General features: G+C 39.8%; 1 protein-coding gene across 1 annotated transcript in view; it reads left to right on the top strand.

Moving 5' to 3' along the window:
* znf800a (zinc finger protein 800a) overlaps window positions 1-24,956 on the top strand; it is a 114,946-nt gene that overhangs the window by 84,271 nt on the left and 5,719 nt on the right. The window contains exons 4-6 of the mRNA XM_060839490.1: window positions 7,067-7,181; window positions 8,404-8,499; window positions 9,869-10,012. Coding sequence (XP_060695473.1) covers window positions 7,067-7,181; window positions 8,404-8,499; window positions 9,869-10,012 — 355 coding nt within the window. The remainder of the gene's footprint in view (window positions 1-7,066; window positions 7,182-8,403; window positions 8,500-9,868; window positions 10,013-24,956) is intronic.

Genomic DNA, 24,956 nt, shown 5'->3' with positions numbered 1-24,956 from the left:
GACACTGTTTTAAAATTGGAGTTGCCCTTTTAGGACCGAAATGAGGATTTATTTTGCTGGCTATTTTAAAATTTATTTTTATTTGTATGAGAGTTTGGAACTCAGCTTTGGAAAGCACTGGAGGCCAGTCACTGAATATTTTTAAGGAAGTGGTAGACAGATTTATGTTGGTCAATGGAATTGATGGGGAAAGGAAGGAATGTGAAATTCAAAACACAAACAGATCAGCCAAAGTCTTATTGGATGGCAAGGATCTGTGGGCACACCGATTTGACTTGCCCAATGCATTGGCTTACACTTCTGAAAGCCACTGATGTTTACAGATGTTAGAGGCCTACACAGCAGAAAAAAAAAATTGAGAGGCCAAGTGGCCTACATCTGCTATTTCATCTGTTTCATAATCCAAAAGAAGATGGCCAGAGAATAGGACTTCCTTGCAGTTCTTGCACTTGGCTTCCATTTGCAAATTAATCTGCAGGAGGGAGAGATCCTAGCTCCTAATTGGATTGGAGACAAAATGCTGGCTCTCTGCATTAACTCCATCACCTGTCTTTCTAGCTGTGATATAAATTGTCTGATTTTTGTACATGTATTTTGAGTTTGAGTTTTGAATTGTGAGTTCTTAACAAATGGGTTTTCTGGATGTCTCAAGTTTATAAATTAACATTTATGTACCAATTTAACTGTTTGAGGGCTACTTTGACATCCTAATGGATTCCATTTGACTTTAGGATTTAATGACCTAGCAAGGTTGACAATTGTACGTGGTTTCTATTAGAAATTTATGGATTGAGGGGTTTTTTAAAGACTTAATTGCAGCACCTAGAACATAGAGAGACCTTTTTTTGTTTGTTTACTTTGATTGGCGCATTACAGTAAAGTCTTTGTATATTAATGCACACATAGGATAGTGTTCCTGAGAAGGGGATGAATATTCCTTTCATTGACCACACCAATGCTTCCTGCTGCCTTAAGAAAGCAGCCAACATAATCAAAGACTCCTCCCACCCTGGTTAAACTCTCTCCCACCCTCCCCTTCCACTGGGCAGAAGATACAAATGTTTGAAAAACAGATTCAGGAACAGTTTCTTCCCTGCTGTTGTCAGACTTATGAATGGACCTCTTGTATATTACACTTGATCTTTCTCTGCACCTTCTCTGTAACTGTAACCCAATATTTGCCATTTTGTTCTTTTACAGTGATGTACTTATGTAAGGCATGATTTGTCCTGGTAGCACACAAAACAAGACTTTTCACTGTATCTCAGTGAATGTGACAATAATAAATCAAATCAAATGTATATTTAAGACCAAATTTATGTTGACTCCAAGATGAAACTATTGACTTTGAGTTTAGAAGGTAATTTAAACCTTATTTTAAACCTAAGGTGTTTGGGAAAGGAATTCTGGTGTGAATATGGTACAAGGGTTGCTGCTGAATGTTTGTTTACAAGAGATGTTATTTTAATTTGTTTAGTTAATTATTTAATTGGTTTAATGGGATGATTTATACTACATTTTTGTATTCTAGGTTAAGAGGTTGGTTTATTCTATTTTCATTTATTTTGCTTAATAAATTTATTTTGCTGTTCTAGAACAAAATTTGTAAAATGGTCTGCTTCTAACTCAGTAATGGACCACCTTAACAAAGCCAAATAGTATCTATTAAACCAGATATCAATCATGGATCTGACTTGTCCTGTAATAACATCAGCTGGGGACATGACATAATTTATAAGTATCATTTCTAGAGTAGAGATTTCAGAATAGTGGCATGTGTATATTGGTTACTTTTGAAGGGTTTTGTTTGAAAGAAAAACTGGGTCAGATCGTCATTCTGGAACAGTGACCTAATCCAATATGTATCTGAGAATAGGTGACTGACCCCATGAAGTGTTAATAGAATATAATATTTATGCTAGGGAATTTGTAAAAGGAAGTGGTATACATTCAAAGACCATTAGTCTGTTTTCAATTCAAGGTAATCAAGGATTGACTTTAGCTTAGAAGATCCAGAGATTGTGTGTTCAGGGCAATTTAGAGAAGAGCTGACCTGATCAAAAGCAAATGGAGTTTCTCTTCTAGAAAGGAGTTTTTCCAGAGTTGTACGGTGAAAGCACAGTTACTTCAGTAGTAAGGTTGATGTGTTTGGTTAGAAAGCTGAATCTGCTGAGAAAGTGTAAGCTTTCAGTTTAGTGGGTTGTCATGTGAGAAGGCTCCACCGTTTTCAGGGCAGAAATTGGGAGAAACTGTTAAGTAGCACTTGCAGATTTGATAAGAGAAGTAATTTCTCTGGATTTGAAAACCTGTAATGCGAAGTGTCAAGAAACATGTTGAAACTTGCCTGCAAGATCTGTCCAGCTGTGCTTTATATTTAGATAACTTGATATTTCAGTTAATTTCGGAGTTTGTGTACTAAATGTATGATTTGGAAGAAAACCTGCATCATCCTGTGAAGGTATGTGACTAGCTGCCATGATAAATACACGCAAAAAAAAGACACATGATATCAAACCAGACTTTGTTCTAGGGACTGACCTGTACAGTAATATCAGCAGCTGGGATCAGAATAGTAAAACCAAATGCAGGGTTAAATGGAGACACAGTAGGAATAGTTTTCTGGACTTGTGCAGTGTTTTTAAAATACCTTGCAAATTGATAATAATTAAGCCCCTCTTCATTCATGCCCTACCATCTGACATTTACTGCAGTGATGTTCTTGCTTTACTTTTGTGTGAAGTGTTCTTGTAACCTACATTGCCGCTGTTACCTTACCCCGTTAAAACCTTTTGAAAAAGTTACAGAAATTGATCACAGATGCACGATCAGAATTTCCGTTAGGGAGGTAGGGACTTTTTAAGGGCGGATATGCCATCAAAATCAGAGAGGCTTAAGAAAATAACATTACATCAAATTTTTCCCGTTAGTGCAGGCTAGGGATGGACTGTGGATGCAATGTGTCACTCTGAGGATACAATTGCTGGAAGTCGTAACTTGAGTGAGGATGGGTAAAGTAGCCAAGATTTGTCTGTAATAAACCATCTGTAAAGACATTCCTTGCCTTTACCGAAAGTGAATAGCTTGAGATATTTTGTCGCATTAAAAAATTTTGTCTTTGGTGTTCAAACTAAGTTTTAATATAGCTTTGAAAGCCTATTCTGAACCTTTTTGAGGCTTCAAAATAGCTGATTATTTTCCTCTCATTCCATGGCACAGTACTTGAGATCAGCTCCTTGCATTCCCTTCGGTAGACTTTGCCTGCAACCCATTAAGGATCCTAATCTGGGATCATGGATTTGTTACTTGGAGTAGTGCCTGAAGTCGGGGGTGGGGGGGAGGTTAGCTAAAGCTGTTACTTTCTGGCAGCCAAAGTGGGGACTGGCAGTTCTGACACAGGGCAGGATTAATAGTCATGGCAATCCCTGATTGCAGTTGCCTGATCAGGAGCCAAAAGCTTATCCGTTGGAATCACTAGACTATTATATTTCACTGTGGAAAACCAAAACAGCTCACCACCACCTTCTCAAAGACAATTAGGGATGAGAAATCAATGATGACATGGCCAGTGATGTCCACGTGCCTTAACCATCAACAGATTTGTTTTTATTTACTTATGTGTTAGGTCTCCCGTCTGGTGTGCTGCCAGAAATGCTGTGGTAGTCCAGCATATAAGAGGCACCAGGAAACAGTATCTCTCTCTTTTTTTTTTTCAGACACTACGAACCAATACATTTACAGAAGGCCCTTAATAAGGTGCCACACCAAAAGTTTTTTTGAGGAAAATAAAAGCTCATCGTGAAGGACGTGACATATTAGCATTGGTAGAAGATTGGCTGGCAGAAACCAGGGATTAAAAGAGCTCACAGTTTCATATTTAACTATCCAACGAAATGAGAGCATAACAAATAGTATCTCTTCCACGTGAGCACATTGTTACCTCTGGAGACCCCAAGGTTCTATGAAGGGCCACCGTGTCTTTTACTATCATTGGTCACATCATTCAAAGAAAGAGGATTGACTTCCACTGATGACATCCAACCCTAGCTCTTTCGCCGCCTTCAACTGACTCCCCTTCGGCTGGGGCTATATTGTCAGTTTTGAATGAGCTTCATGTTCCTCCAGTGAGGGGCATGGATAGGATAAGCAGGCAAGGTCTTTTCCCTGGGGTAGGGGAGTCCAGAACTACAGGGCATAGGTTCAGGGTGAGAGGGGAAAGCTATAAAAGAGACCTCAGGGGCAACTTTTTCATGGAGAGGCTGGTTATGTGTATGGAATGAGCTGCCAGAGGAAATGGTGGAGGTTGATACAATTACAGCATTTAAAAGGCATCTGGATGGGTATGAGTAGGAAGGGTTTGGAGGGATGTGGGCCAAGTGCTGGCAAATGGGGCTAGGGCTAGATTGGATTGGGGTATCTGCTCGGCGTGGATGGGTTGAACCGAAGGATATGTTTCCTTGCTGTACAACTTAGGAAACCCAGACATCTGTGTTCCCTGCTGTCAATATGTATTATTGCCAACAGTTACATCTATCTGCCAACCTAGAGTTAAACCAGATCACAAGCACTCACCTTCCCATTCACCTGAGCTGAGATCACACTCCACAAAAGGTGTTGCTGCAATAATCTTAAATTCCACTTCCATGTTGTTACTGTCAGGGTTGGAGGGATGTTCCGTTCTTCCGCTGGTCCCAAAATTTAAATTTAATCAGAGTGGTAATATTGTACATTTTAGATTGTATATAGTTTAATATTAGAAACAATTTAGTCATGTTTCTTTAAGTAACAAATAATAACCAGTTTATTACAAATACAAATAATTCAAGCTGTCGCCTCACAGCACCAGGCACCTGTGTTCAATTCCAGCTGTGGGGGACTGTGTGGTGTTTGCACATTCTCCCCATGTCTGCGTGGGTTTCCTCCCACAGTCCAAAGATGTGTAGGTTAGGTGAATAGCCCATGCTAAATTGCCCATTGTGTTCAGGGATATGTAGGTTAGGATGCAATGGTTAGGAGTAAACAGGGAGTAATAGGGTAGGGGAATGGGTCTGAGTGGGTTACTCTTTAGAGGGTTGTTGTTGGGCCAAATGGCCTGTTTTTACATTGTAGGGATTCTATGAATCTATTAACACATCCAAAGTCCTGCCTGCATTTTATTCTGCACAAAGTTCTTGCATCTATTACTCTTTTTTATTTTTTTTCTTGCACATCTGTTTCCTAGTTTCCTCCATTGCATTCCTGATTCAAGTGACTTTTTTAAAAATGCTATGAACAGGTGCAGAAAGTAGTCAAGAAAGCTAACGGAACTCTGGCCTTAATATCTCTAAAGGGCTGGAGTACAGTGATGCTGATATTATGATGCATTTATACAAAACCCTAGTTAGACACCACTTAGAGGACTGTTAGCAGACCTGGGCACCACATCTTACGAAGAAGGTTTTACTCCTGGAGTGAGTTCGATGCACATTTAAAAGGATGATACCTGGACTTCAGGGGTTTAGTTATGAGAAGAGACTATATAAATTAGGTCTTTATGCTCCCAAATTTAGAAAGTTCAGGGGTGATCTAATCGAGGTCTTCAGAATGTTAACAAAGCAAAGCTGGCTAGACAAAGATAAACTATTTCTGCTGTTGAAGATTCTAGAGCCGGAGGCTATGTCTAAGAATTAGTGCCAGGTAATTCAGGAAAGATGCTAGAACGCACTTTAACACTCAAAGAACAGTGGATGTTTGTAGGTATCTTGAACAAATATCAATTGATAATTCAATTGCTAAATTGAAATCTGAGATCAACAAATGTTTTATTAAGCAAGGGATATGGGCCCAAGGCAGGCAAATGGAGTTAGGCCACAAAACAACCATATTCTTGTTGAATGGTGGAGCAGGCTTGAAGGGCCGAATGGCCCACTCCTGTTGCTTTATCCTATAAAAAAAAAGCAGGTTTTTCATTTCAGATGGAGTTGAGGAGAAATCTTTTTCTCTTAGAAAGTTATGCGCCTGTGGAACACTTTTTGCCCGAGAGCAGTGAATGTCAGGCCATTTGATTATTCTTAGGACGAAGTTATGTAGACTGTTAGGTGAAAGTGAGGACCGCAGATGCTGGAATTGAGAATGTGGCGCTGGAAAAGCACACGGGTCAGGCAGCATCCGAGGAGCAGGAGAATTGATGTTTCGGGCAAAAGCCCTTCGACAGGAATGAGGCTGTGAGCCGAGGAGGTGGTGAGATAAATGGGAGGGGAGTGGGGCTGGGGGTGAAGGTAGCTGAGAGAGCGATAGATGGATGGAGGTAGGGGTAATAGGTCCGAGAGGAGGTTGTGGGGAGATTGACTGACTAACAATGGACTCTAAGGTTATCAGGTGTAAGTGGGAATGTGCAGTTGAAACCACAAGGAGATCAGCCATGATCTTGTTGGATAGCATGCTGGCTTGAGTGGCTAAATGGCCTACTTCTGTCCTACTCCCTAGTTTTTATATAAATTCTTTTGTTGTGTGCACCTTCCTAATGTTATAAAATGCCTGCATTTTACTACCTTTTGTATTTTGGAGCAAAATCTAAATTATTGTTTTCTCTTGTTTGTTCAACACAAGTTGAAAAAGTGATGAACAATTGAGATGGTGGGCCATGTGGTTAATTATCTGGGAAATGAGAGCAGTATGAATTAATTTATGTTCGTCTATCATTTTCACATCGTTAGTTCTGACTTGCTAGCTCCTGTGTTCTTATGTAAGCCCCTTCTATAAGTTACTGCTGAACCTGCATCTTCCACTGTTCCAAGCGTAAATTTCATACCATCACAACTCACTTGTAGGAAGTAAATACACCTTGACTGCCCTGTGGTTCATTTCTTCCCATCTTTAAAAAGGGTATTGTTCAGTTTTGAGTCCACAGCTGAATGTTTGTTTACTTACTTGGTGACTTGAGTCAACCAAAGCTTTCTTTTCCCAAAGTCAGAACTCTGGGCAGTGTCAAATTTGAACAATAATGCAATGCATTTGAATATCTAGATGTGGGCGAGGGGGAAAAAAAGTCATGGTTTGCAACGTTTGTTCACCTTTTGTGTCTGTCTAGTATAATAGTCGGAATGAAACTGACGTGGAAGAAAGTAGGCCACGAATTCAAAAGGCTCTGCTGAGGGACAAGTGTTGCCAGACAGACCACCACCACCATGGCTGCTGTGAACCAGGTACGTTGAAATGTCTTCACTTTGCAGCTTTGCAATTTGTTTAGAGAACTAATGCAAATTGCTATGTTTAGCATCATCCAAGTTACGCTGTTCTTCCTGCCTTTCTAATGTGCTGCAAAACTGGCAGCAGTTCAGCATGAAATTCATGATGTACCGATGTCCATTGTGATGGAGACCCATCTAGGACATAGTTCCAGGGCATGTAGTACAGTCCTGTCTTTGCCATTGATGACTAGCAATGGCACTGCTGTGAGAGAGACTGACCCAAATGCTTTTCCTTTCTTGTTTTATGTCATTTGCATTAAGAACTGCAGAAGTAGTTTAGATCCACTGCTGTGTCCAAATATTACAATGCTTCCTCTTCATCTGTATTGTTTTCTTGTTCTGTTCTCCATCCAGCATTTGCTGCTTTTATTACAACAGCTTGCTGGGTTATTGTTTGTTGCAAATTGTTTGCTTCCATTTAAAATTAAACACTTAGCATGAGCAAGCGAGGTACATCTGATAACAAGCAGAAGTGTATTATTCACCAGTAGAAATATCTTAAATACCACCGATGTGAGTGCTTAAAGAATTCAAAATTCAGTCCTTTCTCTGTGGCCATCTTGAGTTGGAGGTAGAAATTTCTAAGTGCTTAACAATTTGGACTTTCCATAAGCAAATAGCAATTTTCTCTAGTTGGCCTCCAGCTGAGTGTACTGACAGCGTTTATATATTTTATGGCCTTAAAGAAACAGTTCAGCTTGAAATGTTTCACTCTAGCCGCAATGTGCAGCATTTTGCGTTGCATCGTATTACATTGCTGTCATTATGAAGCAGCATGGTTTCAAATTTACTGCGTACAGCACTGTGGGTTATCTAATTAGCCTTGTGCTATTTTCGTAATCTTTGTGCATTTAAAGTTGAACAATTACTTGGGTGTAATTGTGCTCCATGACAAACAACCGTGTAAATGTGATATCAGGTTTGCAGCAAGTTCTTCTACCTGTTTAACGAAAGGAAGAAATCTGGTACAAACAGCTTTTTAATAAACAAGGACAAAGGAATTTTGAATAAATGCATGAATAAGTTTGCTACATACTATACTATATGTTGATTAGTGTAGTTTTATCTCCGCTGTGAGGTAGATTTGATCCCATGTGCCATATTCAATACATGACAACCAATTTCATTTGTCCCAGAGTCACTTTGCCCTTTTTTTATTCTGTATTAACTTTTACAGCGTACACTCAGGAGCCAGGAGACCCACCTCTATTGCAGCAGCAACTTCCAACTTCGAAATCAGGAATTCAGCAAATCATTGAGTGTTTTCGGACAGGTACAGAGTTACAGTTCACTGAGAGCTCTTGTGAAAATTATACCGCAGAGTATAATGAGTCTGGACTTGCATAATTGCCTGATATGACAAAGCTATTAAAAACTTAATTGAAGAAAATAATCTTGCCAATTTTCTTTAATGGTGTTAAAACAAAGAATAAGTGAAGTCAGATAGAATTGATCACATTCCAGTGGGTGATATTGTAACTGCAATGACTACTCCTTTTTGGAATACCTTTTTATCAAATAAATTACAGATCTTTTTACATTCTGTATAATTGAGATATCTAGAGGTTTACTTTATCTTAATATAAGAACTGACAGATTAAGTTACCGTAACGACTCAAAAGATGTATTTCACTCCTAATTCTGTCACTTTCTCATTATTTGCAATATGTATTTATGGGAATGGTGACTGCATGAATTAAATATCATTTCTTGACAACAGGACTTCAAGTGATGTCTACATTCTGCTCTTTCAATATCTGTATGGTGTGATCTATAATTCAAAATGGGAAAAGCATAAGACCATGTTTAGTACAGACTGATAAGAATTTCTAATAAACTGCATTTAAAAAGAAAATGGTTATTATGGCACTTTTGTAAAATGAAGCCAATCCTTGTTTAGACATGGACATGGAGCAAGTACTTTATCATTCCACCATATTTCAGGTTTGAATAATTGCAGAGGTCAGGTCAGCTCAACATTAACAAGCTTTTGATAAGCACTATCAAAAATGCCAAGTTTGCAGCTTGGAGTTTCTAATATACATTCTCAGGGGTGATTGTCTAGCATTTAACACCCAGAAGGCTGTGGTGATCCGTGAATAGGGATTACACAATTTTGAACCTTTTTTTATTAGCGCTGTCTCCCCTAAAAGCAAGAATGGAAAGATCAATTTGCAGCATTACTCTTGTAGGACCTTGTGTATTTGAGGTCCTGTTATTCCCTGTGACATGAATAGACCTTGAAAACTAACACCGTGCAATGCCATGTAGTTGAATGCTTAATTTTATTTGTATCACTTCCTTCACTGCTCATAGTCTCCCTACGCACATAGAGTTATTTTAAATGTTTATAGTTATTTTAAGAAGATAATATTTTATTGCAAGCTGATATCATCTAAGCCAATGCAGTGAAACCCATTTTATTTTACATTTTGACTGCCTTACTGTTTTCTGTGCAGTGTTTAATTTTGTGTTTTTTAACACAATACCTAATTCAAGTCGGCTGCAAATTTGTTTTAATTCGTGCAGAGTTTTGACAAAATTGTAGGAATAAATGAATAACTGTGATCATGAATATCTAATTAGAGTAATCTTTATTTGGGACTTGTGTATTGAATATGTGTGATGTGTTATGCACACAGGAACCACACAACTAAAACATATTTTGCTGAAAGAGGTAGACACCATCTTTGAATGCAAATTGTGTCGAAGTCTATTCCGAGGATTGCCCAACCTTATTACACATAAGGAGTTCTACTGCTTCCCAAGCCTAAAGATGGATGAACGTAAGTTTCTAATTATTCCTTTGTTCCAGAGACATGATTTGCTTATTATTGCAAAGAGCTTGAAGTGCCTAGTTTTCAAACCCAGTAACTCTTCACGCTTCTGTTGTCTTGTACTTTGTCCCTGGCTGTGCCTGAAAACCAGCATGGGTCTGGGCTTGCTGATGATGAATCCTGTTGTGGACTTTAAGACATAGAGTTTTAACTTTAGTTCAGCTGTTAAATCCGATGTCCCCTGGATGGATGGTGACTGGCCAGAGAAATCCTCACTTTTTACTGAAAATTCCTAATGCTATATGCTAAGCAGTGGCCAGATTAATGTTTTAATGTTTGAGATTTGGTAGCTTGCCTTAGCCAAATGCCTGAGTGCTGATCACCCCCACCCTCACTCACTGATCCAGCCTCTTTGTCAGTCTGTACCCCCAATCCGCCCTCTTTCCTATCTCCACGAAAGGAAAGGAAGGACTTCATTCGGCAGCACACTTGCCACTGAAGCAGCGCATTTAGGTTCAAGTCCATCCTCTGTCGACACTTTAGTGCAATACCAAGGGAGCACTATACTGTTGGAAATGTTGTCACGTTTTCCATTTTTCCCACAAGCAATTCTTTAGCTTCAACTTTATCTTCTTTCTGTGACATTTCAAATTAACATTATCTTGCTGTGTGCCTTTGCAGACTGAACATTGAACATTGAATTTAAGCAGCACAAACGATTAGATTTTGGATTGTGACAGCCGTGGATATTTATTCCTTTAGTTTGGTCTTGGTCTGAACCGAGATTCTAATGTTGAAAGACCATTGTGGTGATCTATTTATACCATCTCAGTGGAAGCATGCTAAATATGCCTAGTGACAAGGCTATAAATGTGTTGATATCAATAAACTATTAGAAAAAAAAATGAAGCTTAAAACTGTTTTCTATAATGCAGTGCTAATGGGTTTTAATTTATTCTAGCGCACTTTAATGTTCCTATACCCAAGCCACCACCTGCCCTGCCCCTGGTGTTTGGCATAAAGGACTTGAATCCTTACCTCCCAAATTAACTAAAGCCATGTGGAGTGTGTATGCAAAATAATATAACAAATTTGGGGTGAATAATAATCTCAACATGTTGTGATGAAAAGGCTCCAAGTGACTGGAGTACGTGGAGGCCCAGAGGTCATTACACATTCCCCTCTCTCAATTATAGCCATTCAGATTCTGCCCCCTTATTTTTGCTACCAAAATGGTAGCAATGTGATCCACCTCAATAATCCTTTAACCCTTGCTTACCAAGAATCTATCCATAGCGACTTCAAAAATATTAAAAGACTGTGCTAGTACCTTTCCAGGATTCTAAATTTTCTTGATATATAAACAAAAAAGTTGCCTCATCTGTTTCAAATAGGTGACCCCTTCAGCTTAAACAGTAACTCCTGGTTCTAGATTTTCCTTTTCAGAAGGATACATGCCCTTCATATCTTCACGACCCCTCCAGGTCTTGTATGCTCATTGTTTCTAAACGCCAGCAGATACTTTCCCACTTAAGACAACCTATCCATTCCAGCCAATAATCTATAAACCTCTGAAATGCGCCCAATTCCAAGGGCTGAATTGTCTATTCCTGCCCTATTTTATTAGGAATACCATGTGCCGTTGTTGTTTTAAAACAGCACACCATGTGTGTTGTGAGCAGCTGCGTGGAAATCTGATAGTAATACAATATCAAAACCACCACTGTACATTACTGGTGCCTATATCATGTGAGTTGATTAGGGATTGCTGCTATATGTGCAAAGTATTTCAGGAACAGCACAACTTAATATATTGGCCAAGATAATTCTACATGGGCTACTCAGAAACTGTAATTTTCAGATACTCTGACGTTCTGGGCTGCTTTCACTTTCTTTGAAATGTGGTAATTAAGGAAGTGGTAATAAGTGTTCTTGATCGAGTATACCTTATGTGTTATAGTAAGTTGTTAAACACATTGTAACTTTATCGGATCTGGCAGTTTTGCATACAGGCTGTCCCTTGACTGAAGAACGTGTCAAGGGACAGCAGTTAGAGTTGAATTGTATTTCTGTTGTTTCGTGGGATTTTATAGCTGTTACTCCAATAGCCCGCAATGTGCTTTACGATTCTCACAGTGACAGGACTCAATCAGCTGCTAATTAGTGTTTCTGCTGCAGCCTTTTCATGTTCAGTGTCTCACTTGTTAGAGTCTTTATTTAAAGGAGATATCTGCTTACTGTACAGGTTCTTGTTTTTCCGGACAGATCCACGGCTCCTAGTTGTTTCTTTTGAAAATTTTTCTTCAAAGCTTGCTAAAATTAAATTGCATAATCTTGGGACTGAATCTTACCTTTTTTTCCCCAGCAGTATGTTATTTTAAAAGTTTCACAGAGAGTCCATCTCTGCAAGGCTGAGCAAATTTTGTTTGCGCTATATCACAAACTCACCTCCTTAACTACCTACTCCACCACAATAGTAGCCCACTGCTAAACTGATTGATTGTATCACTCACTGTAGTTGGAAGAATGCAAAAAACAGTCATCCATTTTGCAACTCTGTTCTGCAAGCCCAGCCATGCACTCAGTCAAGTGTGTTGGGCAGTCTGGAAATGCCCTTCATTGTCAACATAATGGCACAGCAGTCATCTAGTGCTTCTCACTGTGTACAGAGGTGGCATTGTCTGGTACTGCCTTGTACAGACAACTGCACAGTCCCAACCCAATTGTTGTTCAAGAACTAGGCCGCACACCACATTAAGTCTGTAGCCATGTTCCAAATCTCCAGATTTTGTTTTTAAGTTGCTGGTACGCTGTACCCAGTGCTGACTGGAGACACTTATTTCATCGTTGTTCACTGAAAATCACAGTGAGGAAGGCCTTCACATGATGCCGAACATAACTTTTATTTGAAGCGACCAAAAGATGAACAGAAATCAAGCCAACAGAAGTGGGCAATAACCAACCTGGTGATGCTCACTGTCTTATAGGACTGACGGTGGCTCACTTCACAGAATTGTACTGAAATCGACCCATGACCATGACTGCCTCAAGTGGACAAACACTGTGGCCAAGCCCATGGTCTGTCTGTGGATGCTGCCCTTGACTGACAGCCCTCTGCTAAGGATTAGATTAGATTAGATTACTTACAGTGTGGAAACAGGCCCTTCGGCCCAACAAGTCCACACCGACCCGCTGAAGTGCAACCCACCCATACCCGTACATTTACCCCTGACCTAACACTTCGGGCAATTTAGCATGGCCAATTCACCTGACCCGCACATCTTTGGACTGTGGGAGGAAACCGGAGCACCCGGAGGAAACCCACGCAGACACGGGGAGAACGTGCAAACTCCACACAGTTAGTCGCCTGAGGCGGGAAATGAACCCGGGTCTCAGGCGCTGTGAGGCAGCAGTGCTAACCACTGTGCCACCATGCCGTCCACAAAGGAGTAGTGGACTACTCCCACTAAGGACCACTCCTCTTCACCTTTCCGATGTGTCCAGTTGTTTAGGGTACGTTCACTATATATCCCACATAGGCAGCTGACCCCTGCTGTAGGTCTGAGATCAATGTTTGTTTAACTGTGCCTTTCAGCAACAAGTCCAGCCCCTTGACTGATGACAAGCATGATCAGCTGTCTGTCTCGTCTGCACTAAACTGTAAGGTGAAACAGATGTACTGTGAGCCTTCACAGTGCATTTGAAGTGGCAAAGTGCTGAAAGGCTAGACAGGGATATTGAGAACATATCACACAATCTGCACCCTCATGACCCTGCCATATCTCCCACTCAACCCTGGTTCAACACAAAGTGCAGGAGGGCATGCTAGGAGCATACCTGAAAATGAGGCATTAATCTGGTGAAGCCACCAAACAGGCTACTTGCATTCCAAATAGCAAAAGCAGCAAGTGATAGACAGAGCTAAGTGATCCCACAACCAATGGATCAAATCTAAGCACTGCAGTCTGGCCACATTCCATCGTGAATGGTGGGACACTATTAAACAACTCACTGGAGGAGGAAGCAGCTTCACAAAGATCCCCGTCCCAATGATGGAAGAGGGCAACACGTCAGTGCAAAAGGTAAGGCTGAAGCATTAGCAGCAGTTTTTCAGCCAGAACTGCCGAGTGGATGAACCATCTTGGTCTGTTCCAGTGGTCCCCAGCATTATGACGCCAGTCTTCAGTTAATTCACTTCACTTCACGTGATAGCAAGACATGGTTGGAGACACTCCATACCACTGGATACTGCAAAAGCTAAAGGCTCTGAGACCATTTCGGCAATAGTACTGAAGACTTGTACTGCAGAACTTGCTGTTTCCCTAGCCAAGCTGTTTCAGTACAGATACCACACAGGCATCGATCTTACAGTGTGGAAAATTGGCCAGTGCATAAAAAGCAGGACAAATCCAATCCAGCCCATTACCATCCTGAAAGTTTACTCTTGAACATCACTGTCTAACTAGTTGTCATCAAACTTGTATGTGGATGTAACCGTTCCACCTGGTGAAATTTCTTTGCCCCTAGTACGTGCTGCAACTAGGATTATATCATGTTCTATCATCATCCATCCTCAATTCATTTTATTCTGGTGTATTTATTTAAATTACCCTAAAAATAATTTCCAAACAGTGCTGCATACCCATTCTTGTGCATAACGTTCAATGTGACATGTTTTGGCAATTAGTCAAGGCAAGGAAGCAACTCCTTTCCAACAGTAACCAGACAATATGTCCAAAGATTGCTACTGAAAGACTTCCAAGTCTGATGAGTACACCTTGGATTTTAAATAAATCAAAGGCATCTTTAGGCTTGCCAACGTATCTTGGTTAGTAAGATGCCACTATAGTTTGGAAAGCAGTTGTCAGCAGTAACTGCAGAGGACTACTTCTCTAGTTCTGAGTCAGTCGAAAGGTAGATGCAGAGCTGTGTTGTCTGCTGCATAGAGCCGTCCAGCACAGGACTGCCTCATTCAATGAGAGTGATGGTCAACTAAGACCTGAAACTTGATGCTGACTGTTTTTGAAAGTATTTGGCCAAGTGGATCTATGAAAATAGTGTGGCACAGTATCATAAAGAACTATTGCCCACTCAACCAATTTTATAGGTACTGCCATTCCACTCAAAGGGGTGATACAGTTGTTGAGTTGCATCAAGCTGTATTTACACTTCTGCAATAAAGGAACCCCTGGATACTGCAATCCATCAGAATTTGGTGCCCTTAATGTGAAATGACTTTTGGCATTGACATTGCCTGTGGACTTAATGGATTCCTAGAGGGTACAAGACTGTAAGCACGCAGTTGCAATAATGTTTTATATCTAAAGCTTTCGGCAATGTGTAAATATTAAAAGTGCCATTTATGATTAGTAAGATTGGCATCAAAACGAATAAGAATCTGAAAGAAAGCCATGTCACATATATTCCAAATCAGTGACAGCGAACAGGTTAGTGACATTACTAATTCTCAAAACTTACTAAGTACATTAATTAGTAGGCATGTGCAGCAAAGGTGCATGTAGTGAGAAGACCTGAATTAGGGCAGGAATATAGCTGGAAGCTGCAACAGAAGGTACGTATTTTGTTAAAACCTGATGTAAGGTGTAAAACTGCAATATTGCAAAATGACCAAAAGTGATAAGTATTTGTCGGAGATGAGTAGCATAATTTTTTTTTCATGACTGCACGCAGTCTGATTGGAACAATCGTAAAATCTTTGAATTTCCCTGAAAGTGTCATGGAACTTCTCGTTTTTAAAAAAATAATGTTCAGTTATAGAATTGGTTTGTCTCTTGGTCACGTTCCACTTCAATCTTAATGAGTGGTATTACATGAGGTGTGTGAATGGTGACATGGTCTCATCGATTGTGCCTTGAACTTGAACACTGCAATGTAACTGATGGCACTTGATTTTTTTTCTCTGCTGCATTCATAGCAGGTGATAGTTACCTTCGAAAAATTTGCACCACTATCCATTAGCTTAGATTGCTCTAATGTGTGGCCTGAAAACATTGCAGTAATTTGAGAAATTTTTGAGGTGGCCACTGTTAAAATGCAGCCTGTTTGTACATTCCAAACTCCCGTAAACAGTGATATGATGATAGTAACCAGATCATCAGTTTTAGTCATTTTGATGAAGGGATAACAGTTGGCCTGGGCTGGATTACCTCCATTGCTCTTTTTTGTTCCTTTCATTTGGTATTAATTCAGCGTTGTCTCAGTTTAATGCCTCTTAGCAAGGTGGCACCTTGAAAAATGCAACACACTCTCAGAACTGTGAAGGAGTGTCAGCATAGATTATGTGCTCCGTTCTTTTTGGATCTTTAAACCTATAAACTTCTGATTTGAGATGTGTGCTTCCACTGAATCAATGACACTTCATTGAATTACAAAGAAACTAACTCTGCTGACTAATCCAAGTGATAAGAATATTGAATAGAAGAAATCGGAACAATAATAGGCCATTTGGGCCCTGGGTTCGGTCACCCCCTCAATCCCATTCAATAAGCTCCTGCTCTCCTCTTATACCAAGTTTAAAAATCACACAACATCAGGTTATAGTCCAACAGGTTTAATTAGAAGCACGAGCTTTCGGAGCGACACTCCTTCATCAGGTGATTGTGGAGGGCTCGATCGTAACACAGAATTTATAGCAAAAATTTGCAGTGTGATGTAACAGAAATTATACATTGAAAAATTTATTGTCTGTTAAGCCAGATCGAGCCCTCCACAATCACCTGATGAAGGAGTGTCGCTCTGAAAGCTAGCGTGCTTCTAATTAAACCTGTTGGACGATAACCTGGTGTTGTGATTTTTAACTTTGTACATCCTAGTCCAACACCGGCATCTCCAAATCACTCTTATACCAACTCCTTAAAGCGTTCAACTCCTCTTTCTAGAGTACATCTAGCTTCTCTTTGAATGTTTTCAGTGACCTGACTTGGAAAACTTTGAGCTAGAGAATTCCAGATGTTGACTGTCCTTTGGGAGAAAAAAAAGTCCTTTTTCATCTCCCTCTTAAATGAGTGTCCTCCTTTTGTCATTCACACAAGAGGGAAAGTCTTCTCAACAACATTGTGAAGCTGCCTCACATCTTGTATGTTTCGGTTGTTACCTCCTTTATTCTTCTAAACTCAAATGAATGAAGTCTAATCTGTTAGCCATTGCTGATAAGTCAACTCCTTCATCCGAGGAGTCCGACTGCTGAATTGCTTTGGAACTGCCCCCAATACCAGTGTATCCTTTCTTGAAATACAAAGTTAACGTTTTGAGTTTAGCATGACTTCAGAAGTTGAGGAATGCTTTAATCGGATTATTATCAGTTGGATCTATTCCAGTGGTCATAGAGATATGCAACATGGAAACAGACCCTTCGGTCCACTTTGTCCATGCTGACCAGATATCCCAAACTAATCTAGTCCCATTTGCCAGCACTTAAGGCCACAGTCAGAGCTTTTTGTCCTGAAGAAGGGTTATGCCTGAAACGTCAACTCCCTTGCTCCTCAGAAGCTGCCTAACCTGCTGTGCCTTTTTCAGCGCCCAAGCTTTGTTAACGTTGACTCTCCAGCATCTGCAGTCCCCACTTTCTCAGAGTTTTTCGTAACTAGCCTTCATATATTTAATATGACCCCAGCTGTTCAGAATTTGCATTTAACAATTTGGACTTTGGAATCAAAAACAAAATTCCTAATTGAAAGGGTGATACCAAATTGAGACATAGTCGACCCTGAGGATGGCAACAAATTTCGAGATGATATTGATAAACTTAGAGTGGACAAATGTTTGGCAAATGAAGTTCAAATATTGCAAAACCTTCAGGAAGACTGTTCCTTTAATCAGTATGCCAGTTCTGTAGTAGAACCATTGATACTCTGCCAGGTTCCCTTCAACTTTAACTTCAAGCTTGAATAGGAACAGATATTAGAACAATGTCTGAATGAAGTCAGTCATTGACTCGAGTGTTTACTTGGGTTGGTTGAGGAGTGGGGTCAGACTCTGAGGAGGAGAAACATGGAAATAAAAATTTTCAACGTGTTCTGATGGAAGTGATCACAATGATATTGGGGATGTGTGGGATTTCAGAGGTTCACTCATAGATATTTCTAATTAACTCATTCAGAATGTGTTATGACCCATCTCTGGAGTTGATGGGGCTTGAATCTGGACCTTCTGGCTGAGAGTAGCTATATTGGACAAAGGAGACTGGCCGGAAGCATTTGGACTATCAGCAATGTAATGAAGGGACATAGCTTGTGGATTTGGCCTTACTTGTCTTGTTTTGCCTTTGGGATTGTCAAACGGAGAATCCTAATCTTCAGGTTTTAAGTAATAATTCTGTTCCGGTTGAATTTTTAATTTCTTTAAAAGATTTTAATTATTCACCCTAAGAGCTGATTGATTGCCTGCTCCTGAGCTGCCTCATTTAAAACTATTTAGTCAGATTAAGGTCCAATTTGAGAATATAAAATATTTTTACCTTCTCTTTTTAGCTCTTTGGAGGGGTTAAAATTCTCCCTTGCTGCCCTCCCTTGATTGTCTGAGGAAAACAGAAAAATATTTGGCAGAATGTTTCTTCCCTCATCATTCCTGGACTTTTGTCCCTCGGGTGTGACTGTAGAGAGCCTAGGAGATGGTCAAGGTGATCCAGCTATTGTCAGTGTAAGGACTATTGATGCCCAGCTGTTTTTCATATATTCATATGAGTCAAGTTACACATTCATGTCATTTGCATTTTATTAAGAAACAAAGGAACAAAAGAAAACTGTTAATCTTAACCCAGCAGGGTAATACATTGAAATATTTTCTGCTTGGTGCAGTTCGAGAACATTGTCCAAAGTGCACCTGCTTAATTAATACCTAATCACATAATTACTGCATTTATGACATTCAGTTCATCTTGTGCAGGATACGTTACTTCCTTGTAGGTACATTAGTTTAGGTTAAAAACCACAGGGAAGGATTCAAATTTGTAGATGTTCATGCAGAATGCCCAAAGGATACACTTTTCCATTTGAATGTGAGCATGGAGCAAACTTCCAATAGTCAAATGTTCATCACTTCTCTTTTATGGCTGCAGAATCTTTTTATGTGCTGTGAGATGCATTGTTTGATTCAGGTGTGAGCCCTGATTCTTGCCTTAAGTTTAAAAAAAAGTGCGCAGACCTGAGGGACTGCAACAATTGCTGGTGGGTATTTTCTGTTATCGGACGGATTTACTTGCGATCGTGGTGGACTGTTCATGTGGAGGTTGTGGATTCCATGATATTGTTTACGTAAGTGGAGGGGATTCTGTTTTGCCAAATATTCCTCCTTCGTTTGACATCAGTGGAAAACTGATGAACAGTTCCTTCATTGTGTTTGACTCTTGTTTCTTTTATTACTTTGTACCTAAGCTTTTTTTTTTATACATAGGTTCCTGAGATGGTATCATGTGTGGCGACACTGTACACTTTTCACTGTGCTTCTGTTCTTGAGTAGACCTGACAATAAAATGTAAATCTTATGATTTTGGCTCCTGCAATTTGATTTCAGTGTTGTCAAAGGCATAAAAGGCCAGGGGTTTTTGTTACTTCAGAAGTAACTCCTTGATTGTGGCATTCTTTCAGCCATCCTGAGTTTGCGATTGGGTACAGAATAAGTGCGAGTGCATCACTGGAGAAACAGTATTTCAAAAAATTAATGGAGTCATGTCTGATGTCCGTGGCTGCTGAGATAGTGCATGCATTGACTGTAACCTTGCAAAATTCCCTAGAGTATGGAAAAGTCCCTGCATGTTTGGGAGGAGAAAAAACTAATGGAAAATTCTAAGAAGGGCAACTGTAGGTCGATTCATCTCTCATCTGTTATCATTGAAGAGTTGTCAAACCCAGTATGAAGGAGGTAGTAATAGTGAATTTAGAAAATCATAATGAAATCAGACAGAGTCAGCATCATTTTTCTGAAAGACCAATTGTGTTTAACAAATCTAGTAGAACTCTTTGATATAACAAGCAGGGTGGAGAAAGGAATGCCAGTAAATGTATGTTTAGATTTCTATAAGGTGTCATGTAAAAGGTTACTGCACAAGATAAGAGCTTGTGGTGATATACTGGCAAGGTTAGAGAAGTACTAACTAACAGTAGACAGAGTTGGTTTTCAGGTTCAGAAAATAGATCATTTTCAGGTTGGAAAACTATAACTAGTAGAGTTCCAAAAGAATCCGTGCTTGGACATCAACTATTTACAATCTGTTATTAATGATTTAGATGTGGAGGGGGTGGGTACTTGAGAATATGTATTTTTGCTCCTGTTAGGTGGGTCCTTATCAATTGCTTCAGGATCTGAAAGTGCTATAACAGACTCCCACAATACTTTGTTTCGAAGTTGGCCTTAGGTGGTCACCACACGGATTAGTGAAAGGATATACATTCACCACATATAACTAAAATCAGTTGTGAAAGTGTACAGTTTTCATCACTTCACAACAACAGTTTTCTTAATCAGATACTAAAAAGATAACTATGTCAGACAGAAAAATGGCTTCTCCCATCAGTCCTGCACTTATCTCTTAACAGTTGGTATATGTTACATTTGTGCTCCCTTATTCTACAGTTGCAAGTTTAACTGAATTAATACTCATCCGGTTTTCTATTTCACTAAATATCTGAGGTGATCTTTGAAATAGCTTTGTTTCTTGAGCAGCATTAATGTCTGCCTTACTGAGAATCCTCTCTCCTAATAGCGCTTTGACAGTAGAGGCCAATAATGTTGCCTTTCTCAGCAGCATTTCCAGGACTTGGATATTTTCTTGTGCCCCCGTGATCATTGAATGACGTACCAGAAATTCTGACCAAAGCATTATACAGCTTTAGTATGACCACCATTCATAATAGAGCTCAGAACTTTTGTTGCTTTATTAATTGTTGCACTTTGGACGAAATAGTTGTATTTCACCTGTCACTTCCAGCCTAGTTCACGCACTGTCATTGATCATATTTTATTCTTGATCATTTGCATTAAACTTAATTTCCTGTAGTAGTTCTCTATTTTCAAATTGTCTTTTCTTTTTCTGTTAGTCCTTCACTTTGTATTCAAACTCTCAGTTCCATATTAATTATGAGGAGAAGGGGTAGGGGAAGTCAGAGGTTCCATCACCATCACTGCAGGGAAAAGCAGAGCTGATTCAGCAGAGTATTCTAATATCTACTTTGAAAAATGCAGGAAGGTGGAAAAAGGTATTGCATGACAGATAACAAACAAACAAAATTACAAAGCTAGGATTGGGACTTAATTGCACGTGGAGAAAGCACAATAATATACAAATCAGCTTGAACACCATACATGTGGGATTTAGTCTGCAGTGGAATGTTTTGGCTGTAGAATTACTTTGTGCTGCCAGTCACAGGATATATGCAGAAGGTTAGATTTTTTATGCAAGTTCTTGTTCTGCTCCCTAATGACAGTGACTCGCTGTTGGTATGATTTGTCTGCTCCACCTGCACTGCAGCTCTGTCCAAAAAACTCAGATCTAATCAGAGGATTACAGAAATGAATTGATCAGGCTAGAGAGAATACACTGGAGATTGGTGAGGAGCTTGCCAGGAAGAGAGAATTTTAGTGATGAGGAAAAGGTTAGATTAGCTTGGGTTGAGGGGAAGATTCAATTGAGGTTTACAGAACTAAAAGAAACTTGGAATCAGTGAATAGAAGGGCTAATTTCCCTTAGTGGCCAATTACCAAGAACCATTGATGTAAAGCAATTCACAGAATTTCGAGAATACAGTTTTCTGTCAGAGGCTGAAAGACAGAAACCATTTTAATGGATTTCATTTTTATTGTGAACTTTTGTTTCTAACTCTGTCATGACTTGCTTGGGAGATTTGCTTGTTCTGCCGATGTTGTGACCCACTGTCCTCAGAGAAGCCACAAATGTGAATATTTAACTAAAGTACCAAAATGCCAAATTTGCCTCTCTGATTTAGGTTCTGTTAAAATTATAGACCAGGTTTTTGTCATTAACACGTCAGCATGTTGCATTGTAACCAAACTAATTTTCCTAACCAATGGCTTTTTTTAAAAAAAAAAGGAAATTCAATTTCTAATTTTTGACTATACAAATTAGAATTTAACCCTTTTAAATTCCCTTGCACACAATCCGACATGGAGAAAAATGGAGAAGACAAATATTATTGATGGGGGCGGATAAAAATTCACAAACATTTCTGTATCGCCAGTCTAGATCAGACCACTGGATGAATTGTTCTTGCAGTTCTTTGATAACATACATGCAGAGAATTATGATCCCAGTTGAAGTTACTCCGAGATATATCAGATACCAGAATTAAATCGAGCTTGATAGATAATTTTGTTTTTGTAGTTTAATGTAGTGGTCTTTTAGTGAAACATGATCGCACAAGGCTATGGATCTGGGTTTGACTGTGAAACCATTTATTATGCAAAGAAAATCTAATTAAAACAAACTAAGCTATCTGACTATAACAGCGCTTGAAAGATTGCAAAATAGAAGCCTATTTAGTCAGGAATGCCATCACTTTACCATTTCTTGGAGAGAATAAAGATAAACTTTCCTTCCCTATTCATCTGTATTCATCTAACTTCTGTTTCATGAGCTGGGAGGGCATTTCCTTGAATCCTTCCAAAGCAGTGATCCTAGATTTCCACAACTTTGTTGAACCAATGCAGATTTAAGCCAAATAATCCAGTCTGCAAGTCAAAGACCAAAGAACAATACAGCAGAGGAACAGGCCTTTCAGCCCTCCAAGCCTGCATAACACGTTTTGCCCTTCCATAATAAAACTGTCTTCTCTTACAGGCTCCCTATCCTTGTCTTCCCTCCCTATTCATGTATTCGTCCAGGTGTTTCTTGAATACTGCTATTGTATATGTTTGCACCACCTTCTCTGACAGTGCATTCTAGGCACTCATCACCCTTTGTGTGAAAAACTTGCCAAGCACATCTCTTTTTAACCCCTGGCCCCATCCAGCATGTTGAATCTGCGTCCCCTAGTAATTGACCAATCCACCCTGGAAAGAAGTCTCATACATTTCACTCTATAAGATTGTGAATGACATAGATAAACCTCTATCAGCTGCCCCTCAACTCCCTGCATTCCAGTGAAAACAAACCCAGTCTATCCAACCTTTTTTTCAAAGCTGAAATCCCTCATACGAGGCAACATCCTCCCAAACCTTTTCTGTACTCTCTCCGAAGCATCCACATCCTTCAGGTGTGGTGACCAGAACTGTGTGCAATATGCTAACTGTGGCCTAACTAAAGTTCTACAAAGCTGCAACATAACTTGTCTATCCTTATAAAGAGGAACCTCAATTATCTGAAGGACACTGGCAGGGAGTACTCCTTTCGGTTAATGGAATTCCGGATAATTGAATGCTGGATAATATGGTTTAGCCGAGCATCGGGTCGTGGTGATCCTGCTGGATAATCGGATGTTCTGACAATTGAATGCTGGATAAGCGAGGTTCCTCTCTACTCAATGTCCCTTCCAATCGAGACAAGCATACCATCAGCCTTTGTTGCTCCCTTATCTATCTGTGCTGCCACCTTCAGTGATCTGTGGACCGGTACACCCAGATGTTTCTGTATATTAATATTCCTAAGGGTTATATCGTTCAATGTATAATTTCCACCTGAATTTGGCCTTCCAAAATGCATCACCTCCGGATTAAATTTCTCCTGCCGTTTCCGGTCCATATCTCCAAATGATCTGACTATCTTCACTATCCACAATTCCACCAATCTTTGTATTTTCTGCTAACTTACTAAGTAGAGCAGCCACTTTGTCCTCTAAACACTTACGTAGACCACAAGCAACAGCAGATCCCAGCACTGATCCCTGTGGAAAAAGCATCCTTCCACTGCTACCCTCTGTCTCCTATGACTAAGCCATCTTGCTGGCTCACCCCTGATACCATGTGACTTCACCTTTTTGTACCAGTCTGCCATGAACGGACCTTGTAAAAAGCTTTATTGAAACTCATGTAGACAGCATCAACAGCTTTTCATCAATCCTCTTCATCACCTCCTTAAAAGACTTGATCAAGTTAGTGAGGCACGACCTCTGCCGCACAAAACCATGCTGTCTGTCACTAATCAGTCCATTTGCTTTTAATTCATATAGACCTTGTCCCTGAGAATCTTTTCCAATAATTACCTGACCACGGACCTGAGGGTTACAGGCCTATAATGTCATGGATTATCCCTGTTACCCTTCTTACATATTGGGACAACATTGGCTATTCTCCAGTCCTCTGGGACTTTACCTGTGGTCAAAGAGGATCCAAAGATGTCTATCAATGCTCCAGCAATTTGTTCTCTTGCTTCATTCAATATTCTGGGATAGATCCCATCTGGACCTGGGAACTTATCTACCTTAATACTTCTAAAGATGCACAACATGTCTTTCTTTTTAATAGCAATTTTGCTAAGAAATCCCACACTCTCTTCCATGAGATCATCCTTCACCAATTCCTTCTCTTTGAATACCACAACATTTGTTTAGGACTTCACCTACGTCTTCTGGCTCCAAACACTGATTTCCTCCTTTGTCCATGAGTGGGCAAACCCATTTCCTGGCTATCCTTTTGCTTTTTATATATGTATAAAGAGTCTTGGGATTCCTCTTTAATCCTTTTTGCTAACAACACTTTCTTGACCCCTTTTTAGCCCTTCTAATTACTTGTTTAAGTTGTTTCCTACTTTTCTTATATACTTCAAGGGCTTTTGCCATTCACCTCAACCCTATGTATGCTTCCTTCTTCTTTTTGACCATGGTCTAACATTCCTGGTCATTGAAGGTTCCCATAACTTTCCATACCTATCCTTCATTTTCAAAGGAACATACCACTCCTGAACTCGTATTAACTGCCATTTGAAATACTCCTACAAGTCTGATGTGGATTTAGCCACTTCCAATCAAAATATTCCAGTTCCTGT

This window comes from Hemiscyllium ocellatum, chromosome 19 (genome assembly GCF_020745735.1).
Source record: "Hemiscyllium ocellatum isolate sHemOce1 chromosome 19, sHemOce1.pat.X.cur, whole genome shotgun sequence".
Lineage (NCBI taxonomy): Eukaryota > Metazoa > Chordata > Chondrichthyes > Orectolobiformes > Hemiscylliidae > Hemiscyllium > Hemiscyllium ocellatum.
Note: the sequence above shows the minus strand (reverse complement) of the source record. Positions and strands in the feature narration are given on the sequence as shown.